The sequence below is a fragment of the Hemiscyllium ocellatum genome, chromosome 5 (genome assembly GCF_020745735.1).
Source record: "Hemiscyllium ocellatum isolate sHemOce1 chromosome 5, sHemOce1.pat.X.cur, whole genome shotgun sequence".
NCBI lineage: Eukaryota > Metazoa > Chordata > Chondrichthyes > Orectolobiformes > Hemiscylliidae > Hemiscyllium > Hemiscyllium ocellatum.
The window spans coordinates 41,328,786-41,338,988 of NC_083405.1; the positions used below are offsets into that span (position 1 = coordinate 41,328,786).

Here is a 10,203-nt window from a genome sequence, read left to right on the forward strand (position 1 = left end):
CCTCTCTCATCTGGCCACTCAGTAAAGAAGGCAAGCCCTATCAATATTACTGCACGCTGCTTGGAACTTCAGTGTTCACCACGGTGAAGTGTAATATTTTGGCTGCAGTCAACAATGTGACAGTTCAATAGTCCGTGACATCCAATGCTATCTGGTGTCAAGGAGCCAGTTGCTTGGATGTTACAAATTCTTCCATCATTGACATGTCTGAAGAAGTTGCCCAAGTTCAAATAGTTGCAGCTTCATTGGGATTGACTATTACAAAAACATTAGAGCAGACATTTTGAGAGATTAAGTGAACATATCTTCACAGACATGTAGGATTACAATGATCTGTCAACCACGCCACCAATGTGAGTTCCTAGATATTTTCTTACCTTCCCTTTCACTACATTCAAGTTTTTTTTTAAAATTCACTCTTGAAATATGGGTACTGCAGGCTGCACCAGTATTTGTTCCCTAACCCTGGCCGCCTTTGAGAAGTTGGTGGTGAGCTGCCTTCCTGAACCACTACAATCCAATGATGTAGGTAGACCCACAATATCATGTTCGAGGAGCTTGACCCAGAGACTTTGAAGGAATGGCAATATATTTTCAAGTCAGGATGTTGAATGGCTTGTAGAAGGGCTTACAGATGGTAGTGTTCCAAGTATATGCTTCCCTTGCACTTCTCAAAGGTAGCATTCGCAGATTTGGAAGGTGCTGTCTATGAAGCCCTTACTGAATTTCTTTAGTTCATCTTCTGGATGGTACGCACTACTCCTACTGAGTGTCAGTGGTAGAGGGGGTGGATCTTGTGGATGTAATGCCAATCAAGTGGCTGCTCTGTCCTGGATATTTCTTGAGTGTTCTTGGAGCTGCACTCATCCAAGCAAGTGGGGAGCATTCCATTACCCTCTTGACAATGTCTTTTTGGCACCCACTATCAGAAGTAGGAGGGAGGTTTTGAGAGGTCGATGCAATGCCTAGGAGGTGGTGAGCAACAGACTAGCAATAGGGGATGGGAGAATTCAATGACTGCTAAATCAATCAATAAGGAAATGGAGCCAGTGATGATTTGTAAGACAATAGGTGACTGGGGAGCTGCACTGGTACGTGACATGATGCAAGTAAAAAAAAAGGGCTAACACAAGAGTGAAGGAATGTGAAGAAACCTGAAAACCACATTTTCCATACTTCGCTCATCCGTCCTGTAGCCTTCTGTTATTGATTGCATGTTTCCTCATCATACTAAACCTTACTAACCATCTCCCACTCAAAAGGAAGAAGATGAAGGGCAGAAAAGATAACAATGCATATAGAGGGAATCAAAAACAGTTAAAGGGAGAAAAAAATGCAGCAATGGGATGAAACAGAAATAGGAGATTAAAGACGTCTGAGATAGTGATACATCATCCATTTCTCTAATTCACTGTCAGCAATGTCACAGGACATCAAACAACATTTTGTAAAGTTTACAAGATGCATCAACCTTGTCACAGAAATAGACTGATGAGCCACTGCAGCCACCGTAAATTACTGCAAATACAAATTTGTAGGCAGTTAGTCAATATACCATTTTACAACATAATTCACCTATAATTGGTGCCTGCAGCTACCTTGCATGATAAAGTTTTGTTTTTTAAAGTGCATTAATCGTTATATAATTGACATCTACAAATTTAGAAAAAATTAGTAGCAGACCTTTATATAAATTTCACATAACAGAGGTCATATTGGTAAAATTAGATGCAGCATCGCAAGTGAAAAGATTGATCTACAATTATTATTTGTTTAAAAAGGAAATGAATAACGCACTAATACAAATGTTAAGCATGTGCAGTCAGTGGAATACCAATCTAGTGTACCACAAGGATTCAGAGCACATTCATATCTGCAAAGTCGAAACAACAAATCCAAATTACAGATTCAGCTCCTTTTTGCATTTTAGTGAAATTAAGTGGATTGTTACATATATACAATGACCTTGAATGTTGATTTTGTTTCGATGTTCTGTTTTCTTACAATGTTAAAATGGTAAAAATAATGCAGTACGTAACTTCTGTCTTGTTTTTCACCCATAATTTTAACGCAAGTTTGAATCAAATTCGACAGAAACAGCAATAAATTGTTGGAGATCAAGAGAATCTTTTTGACATCATACCTCTGAGTTTAAATTAATTAATCCCCTCAGAGTTCCTCAAATAAAAGCATATAGGCCACAGTCAGACAACTGGAATTAACTTGATGCAACAGCACTCATGAAATGTCCTCGCAGATTTTGCTCAAACAAAAATCGCTAGTTTGTCAACTTCATGTCATAGAAGTTGCCGACCATCACAATGTAATATCATTTTCACAGATACAAATCAGCCTTTGTATCAACTACCTAAAACTTAATACTTACACTGTTCAGAGGCAACACAGATCATACTGCATTAGAAAACATTCCATCAATATTACTTACAAAATGCAAGCGCAATACGTACCACCTGCAACATCTTGTAAAATCTGTTTGAAAGTGGGAAAATAGCTGCTTTCTGTAGTTTCTAGGATTTTAGCCATTTTTCGAACAACTGGAGTCTGAAGCTAGAAGAATGCAACAGTTAAAGTAAGACTAATTTCCTGTACTTACCAATAAGTAAATATAATGGCAACAGAAACTAAACATTTTTAAATTTAGGATGCAGACTAAGTTTTGAAAGAAAAAAGGAAAGCGAAATACTCCAACCTGTTCTTGCTCCACTTACTTGTTCATGAATACACAGCAAGTTTTCTTTCCTTGCCTTCCAAAAATCCAGCTCTGTCTTCGGACCTGGATTAAGTCCTTGCAACAACGGTTCAGCTGAATCCTTCTTCAATACATCCCGAATCTCATGAGTCCACTTGATTACCATCGATTCAATTGGATGAACAATTAAACGGTCATAATGGTCCAGCCTAAATTGCACAAAACAGGAATGAAACAGAAATCTCAAATAATTCACCTTTGATTAAATAAAATTATGAATTGAAATGACACATAAGCAATATGAGGAAATCCTGGCCAAGACAGAAAGATTACACACACTGCATGTCTTATCTCATTTACATATTTATATTTTCTCAGGATGTTGCCTATCTTTGCAGGTTTGTATAACACCTCAAACATTTACTGCTTTACACTGAGACCTACTGCCAGTCATCCTCTCCTTTCCCTTTCTGTATCTCTGTGGTTGCTTTTCCATTCTCGTTCTGTTTTTTTTAAGAATGCTGTTCATCTGTAATACCTTTCAACTTTGACAGAGTGAGAGCTGAAATATTAACTTGTTTGTTCTCTTCAGAGATACTGCCTGACTTGCTGGCATTTCCAGCATTTTCTGTTTTGGTTACAGTGGTTATCATTGTCTAACAGTCAGTAACTAAGTATCAAAATGTGTAGTAGTCTTCTAATGTGCTACAGTCATGACAAACAACCTTTGCCATTTCATTGGCAGAGCAACTGACCTCGGGAAAAGATTTTTTTTAAGCCAAAAGCAATATTGCTTAAATAGCTCCAAGTTCCAAATAAGACAACAGAATTGGGTTGGAATGCCAAGATATAAATTGTTTGATTATATAAAATTTTAATATCATTTGTTTTAAGTTAAGGTTTTGGATTTGGGGTTCATGGTGTTTCTATGTGTCTGAAGTTAATAATTAAATTGCCTGTATTTCTGTAACCATGAAGACTTTTTTTAAAAAAACAGTTGTGAAAGCTACTTTGGCTATATTAATGTATTTCTTAATCAAAGGATGATTTATAACTTTGCAAGGTAAACCATTGTTCTTAAAGGTCTGTTAGAAATTTCCAGTTTAGGGGCTTTTAAAGTTTAAGGGAAGCATCCATAGCTTAGAGAGAAATATATTTTCCAGTTTCACTTTGTCTTCAGCAGTTCTGTGAAGCCCTTAAATGGAGATAGTTGCACAGATTATTGCTCCCGAGATGGATAGAATACAGCAAAACATAAGAATAAAGGAGATTGTCATAGTCCCAATCTAAAAGTGTTGGGACAAAAGAGGCTACTTGAAGCTGAGTACAGTGAAATCCCTGTGTATATTAGCTCCAGGAAGAAGCTATCAGCATTTCCAATCTCAGAGTTAAAGTCACAATCACCTTAATCTTATTGAGGTATTAGGAAACAATATTATTCTCTGGCTGTGAAATGCGTGCTTTTTGGCAATGTACAAGGGATGTTTTTTTGGAACCTGTCAAGGAGTGTTCTGGAATTGACGGAATTATACATTTACTGTGCTTTTCAAACTCTTTGAATTTATGTTATAAATAACTTGGTGTATACTATTTTAGCTTCAGTTCTTCTGGTTAATAAACTTCAGTTTTATTACTAAAATAAAACTTCAATATTTCATTCTTATATTTCAGTGAGAGACCACATCATTAAAACAAAAGTAAAACAAAACATGACCCATCAGGTCAGGTTTCCGGCATCTGACTTATCCAGTAATAATACAAGAAGGGATTGTAATATTGCTGAGAAAAAAGCCACAAAGACTTAAGTATGTAGAGTTAAAAAGGTAAAATTGAGGAAAAAAAACTGTTAGAATCAGGTACATTAAAAGTTACAGTAGCACAAATGGGAGGAAAATAAGACAAATATATTCAAACTCTTCATTTTTGAATAAGATTGAGTTTTCCTGGTTTGCAAATTAACAATGGTATTACAATAATAATACTAGTTTCTTTTTGTTTTATTACTTTATTTAGTATCAGTCTTTGCTTCAGTAATGGTCTCAGTATGCAAACATGAAGCAAGGTCACTTTGCTAGATCTGAAAGCAATCTGAAAGCTAATTATTGAGGAAGTGCAGCTCGGGGATGTCACATGTAAGCAAAGTTAACGAGTAAGAAGCTCCTGGGGCAAAAACATCATAGTCCTGATTTGGTAATCCACAGCAACATGACAGCACTTATTAGCATAAATATCTAGTGATCTTTGTTGTGGACCTGCACTTTTCTGACATTAGTTTCAATCTGGCGCCAAATCAAGAGGATCTCTATGTGTCTAGCTCCAATGAAATCATTAAGCAAGAAAGTAGTTAGTCACACTAACGTATTCTCAGACAGCAAACTGGAAGTAAATTGCATTAATCATTTTTCAATAAATGAAATTTTGATTAAAATTTTCTAGAATTTAAAATAAATGACTGGAATATAAATGTTGACTATAGTAGAAGCTAAAATATATTTCATGAACATTAAAAACACTTAAAAATCTGACACTTCTTTTATCATCAGAAACAATATTGCTTTTCTTCACTGATTATGAAATTAGTACACTTGTAGATGCACAATTAACACCTCATTCAACAAGACAGCTTTTTTCCAACGAGACTAACGGTATAATGGTGCAACTTCAGGGATTTCAGTTTGTGGTAAATTCAAGTGCACACTATAGAAAAGCATAGAATCATAAAAGCAGGCATGTATGGACTCCAGAAAAGATTGTCACTCATTTTATGTTTTGGAAGAATAAACACTGAGTGTTGACAGCTTTACCATCATTATCACTGCAAGATCAGGCCAGATGAAATTTTCTAAACTTTCACTGTTCACTGTCATCAGAGGACAAACCAAGAATATCAAAAACCTGTCTATACAACCTGCCCAACTCCATAGGTCTCATTCACTCTAGACAAATGTCATATGGCTACAAATTTCAACAGTACGCTCTCAGTCGGTGCTTCTGAAAACTTTTCAAATTTTGCATCATTAAGAAAATTATTTCTTAAGCTAAAAAGACAACCAGCCAGATCTCTCAAACAACCAAGAAACAAAGAAGGTAAATAATGCAGAGCTGTAACAACACAAGGTTTCAAAACACAATACCAATAAGAACATGACCAAATTTCTCCAGATAAATAATAGTTTGGACTACTTTAACGATTTTGGAAAGCTCCTTGTGGAGATAATGCATGCAAGAGAACCACATAATGCTGGTATTCTGACTTGGACATGGTACTCTGATGTACATTTATAAAAACAAACATATGCACTCATGTTTCTTTTGCTCATGGGACACATGTGTTGCTGGCAGGCCAGCACTTATTGCCCATCTCTAATTGAAATGAGATGATGCTGAATAGTCTCCTTGAACTGCTGCAGACATTGGGGGAGTAAGGAGATACACAGTGCTTTGAGGAAGAGAGTTTTGAGATGTTGACCCAGTGATAGTGAAATAATGCTGTATAGTTCCGAATGAAAATGTATGAGACTAGAACAGAACTTGCAGATGTGAGTGTTCCCATGCAATTGCTGTCCCTATCTTTCTAAAAGGTAGCTTTTGAAAGGTGCTGATGGAAGAGTCAAAATGAGTTATTGCAGTGCATTTTTTCGATGGTACATACTGCTGCTGCTGTGCACCAGCACTGAAGAGTGAATGTTGAATGTGCTGGATGGTGTGCCAATCAAGCAAGCTGCCTTTTCCTGGATAGTGTCAAGCTCAAATTTTTCTGGAGGTCAACCCATTCAGGCAAATGGACAGTATTCCATCACACTCCTGACTTGTATTTTTTACAATGGTGGTCAGGCATTGGGGAGACAGGAAATGAGTTATTGCTGTAGAATTTCCTAGTCTTTGAAATGCAGTTGCAGTCACAATATTTATATGGCCAGTCCAGTTCAATTTGTTGTCAACTGGAACCCGATGGCGTTAATACTACAAGGAGATTCAAAGATGACAATGTCATTGAACATCAACAGGGTAATGGTTTGATTCTCTCTTGTTAGAAATGATCACTGCCTTGCATTTGAGTAGCATGAATGTCACTTGCCATTTATCAGCTCAAGCCTACATGTCTTTAAGGTCTTGCTGCATGTGAACGCAGAATGCTTCAGTTTCTGAGGAGTGAGAAATGGTGTTGAACATCGTGAAACCATCAGTGTGCATCCTAACTTCAGACTTTATGATGGAAGGAAGGTCAATGATAAAGCAGTTGATTAAAGTTGGCCTTCGGACTCTACCTTGAGGAATTCCTGCAGTGACATTTTAGACTAAAGTATGCTTCATGAAATTGCTTCAGTTTTTTTTATACATTTAACTTCAATCAGCACTTGACAGCTTGGGTCAGTTATTAGTCCTCTCATCTAAATTGGAAGGTTGTCAGATTAAGCCCCACTGAAGATCATAACTTAAGCAGGTACTTCTGTGAAACGCTGATGGAATGCTGTGCTTTTGTTTTTGAGGACAATAATAAATGACATGCTCAGATGGACATTGAAGACCTCAAGGCATTATGTAAAGAACAAGGAGCCCTTCTGCAGTTTGGATTCTCCAACACCAACAGGACTGACTGGTTAATAATTGTCTAACTGCTGTGCATGGGCTGTTATTGTGTTCTAAATGAGCATCTATAAAAACGACTTGCACCTCAAAAATACTCCACAACATGCAGCATTCTGGTATGTAATGAGATCCTACAAATACAACTCTTTATTTTGAAGTTCAGCAATGAAGATAGCTCTGAACAAGATACCAAAAATGGGTAATGTACAAAAACGCAACCGAGGTTGGAAGATTGACTCTAATTACACAATTACATGTAGCTGACAATTGGATTAGTTAATTGCATCTCAGATATCCTGTCAAATGTTCTATAGGCGAGGTTTTTCACATTCAGTTTTGTTCTGCACAAACCCATAAAATTATATAAATGCATAAAATGCAGCGCAGCAAAATAAATGCTCTAAATTAAAACATCTACCAAGAACAAAAAAAAATCAAAAGCCAGCAGACACATACGTCTAAGGTTTCAGCGGGTTAGTTCACTGAGCTCTATTAATGATTGATAATGGAGGTAAATGGACAAGAGACACACAGAGCATGTGCAATGTAAATTAGAGTAACATGCTTCTGATCTATATGACTGAAAACAAATATTTAATGTAGCCTGGTTTTGCTGATATGTGGTCTTTGCCCATGTAGTTGCAGTCCATGCAATGTCACCGACTGTCACATACTTGTCAGCTGCCTGCAAAAAGATGGCAGAGACAATAATGTCTTTGCTGCTCCCAATTCCGCCAATATTCCCTGTTCCCTTCTGTTTTTGTTTACTCCCATGCCCTGCTGTCCACTTTCCTCCACCACTTCTTTCCATTCAAGGGAGAGAGCACCAAAAGGAGGCAGCATCTAAGGCAACAGAGGATTTAGACTTAGACTTAGACTTAGACTTAGACTTACAGTGTGGAAACAGGCCCTTCGGCCCAACAAGTCCACACCGACCCGCCGAAGCGAAACCCACCCATACCCCTACATTTACCCCTTACCTAACACTACGGGCAATTTAGCATGGCCAATTCACCTGACCCGCACATCTTTGGACTGTGGGAGGAAACCGGAGCACCCGGAGGAAACCCACGCAGACACGGGGAGAACGTGCAAACTCCACACAGTCAGTCACCTGAGTCGGGAATTGAACCCGGGTCTCAGGTGCTGTGAGGCAGCAGTGCTAACCACTGTACCACCGTGCCGCCCAGGAGGAAATGACAGGAATCATAAGTGGGAAGGAATGGTGATGTGAAGCAGCAGAGCAAACAGCACAAGTAGGAGAAAGCAAAGAGTGGTGAAAAGAACAGCAAGCAACTGGAATGGCAAACCAGATGACAGGCAGTGAAAGGGTTCCTGAAGCCAGGATTTCTCCAGTTTCTGTATACCCAGCCCCAGAAATAAAAAAATCACTGTCCAAATGTTCAATATTAACTGCTCCTAACATACAGGGAGGAGAAAGTGAAGACTGAAGATGCTGGAAATCAGAGTCAAAGAGTGTGTTGCTGGAAAAGCACAGCCGGTCAGGCAGCATCCGAGGAACAGGAGAGTCAGCGTTTCAAGCATAAGCCCTTCATCAGGAACTCCTGAACAGCTTATGCTCAAAACATTGACTGACTGGCTGTCCTTTTCCAGGACCAGAGTCTTCGACTCTGTTCTAATATGTAGGTGATCATGTTATTAACACTGATTATGCAGGCTACGTGGACAGATAGGATTTTTTTGCCTGTGAAATGTTATCACTAGATGAGACAGAAAAGATCTAATTTTACATTTTACCAGCTGGTGGGTAATATGGCAAACTAGACTACCCAGACATTGTATCTATTGTTGACAATCAGATGAATTATGATATGGGCAGACATTCCACTCGGCAATATTATGCGCAGCTAGTGATGCTCAGAATCACCAACATATATTCATATCCACAGTATCATCAATCAGATTTTTAAATTGCTGATCAATATAGATAAGTGATTTATTGATTAATTAATCAATTAATTGAAAGATCTGTGCAACTGCTAATTGTGTATATGGTCAGTGTTAACATCTGTATTCGTGACAAGTATTTAACGTTTGCACCTTACTTGTTCCCATTCCCTGGTTTTTGACTGTTGCCTCCCATTTTGGCTGCAACGCTGGGTATAGGCAGGAGAGTCCGTCCCATCGCTTGGCCATTCACAACATAAACTTTGTTTCTAATATTTTCCACATGACGGTCTACATCTTGTGAAATAAACTGTGGCCATGTTCTGTGGTTTCTCTTGCATGAAAGGACTTGTACTAGAACCTAAGGAAAATGGTGGGAGAATAATTATTGGTTTAATTGTATTGCATTATTAATACATCAAACAATTATGAAATAATGACATGTAATGAATTCAAGAAACCTGCCAAAATCTGACATGCTAGAAATGACACAGCCAGTGTCCTGTGTGATGTGGAACACAAGTTACCTGGATTAAGTATTTGAACATTGGTAACTATGGCCAAGGTTTAGACCTAGCATGTAACTGAGCCATTTCAGTAATGGCAAGATGAGGTCTGCACCCGGTTCAGCCAACATCAGAAGTTTTTATATAATTTGTGGAAGTTTCAAATTACATTTTTGGCTTCAACAGAAGTCGTTGGGGGAAAAAAAGCAAGTACGATTGTTTTTTGGGTTCACAATCCAGTAATTACAACTGAATGGTGAATTTAAGAAGACTGGAGTTTGGGGATATTCTGGAGGACCACCACTGACTCTCATCCAGTCATAGCTGTCACCTTCAAACTAGCAGGACAAAGACAGAATATTGGATGAAATATAGAAAAATTATAATGAAACTTACTTCAAAGACCCATTGCTTTGTTAAAAGATTTAATAAGATTTCATTTTATATAAAGATGGATTCAGTAATTTTGAGAGAAATGGTCTACAATTG

The 10,203-nt window shown here is 37.9% G+C and overlaps 1 protein-coding gene across 1 annotated transcript in view; it reads right to left on the reverse strand.

Moving 5' to 3' along the window:
* The window catches only part of LOC132816011 (dynein axonemal heavy chain 11-like), a 417,048-nt gene extending 407,563 nt beyond the window's left edge, over positions 1–9,485 (reverse strand). The window contains exons 1-3 of the mRNA XM_060825416.1: positions 9,367–9,485; positions 2,730–2,919; positions 2,469–2,568 (exon numbers count right to left, since the gene is read on the reverse strand). Of these exons, the coding sequence (XP_060681399.1) occupies positions 2,469–2,568; positions 2,730–2,919; positions 9,367–9,446 (370 nt within the window). The 5' untranslated portion in view covers positions 9,447–9,485. The remainder of the gene's footprint in view (positions 1–2,468; positions 2,569–2,729; positions 2,920–9,366) is intronic.
* Positions 9,486–10,203: the final 718 nt, after the last annotated feature.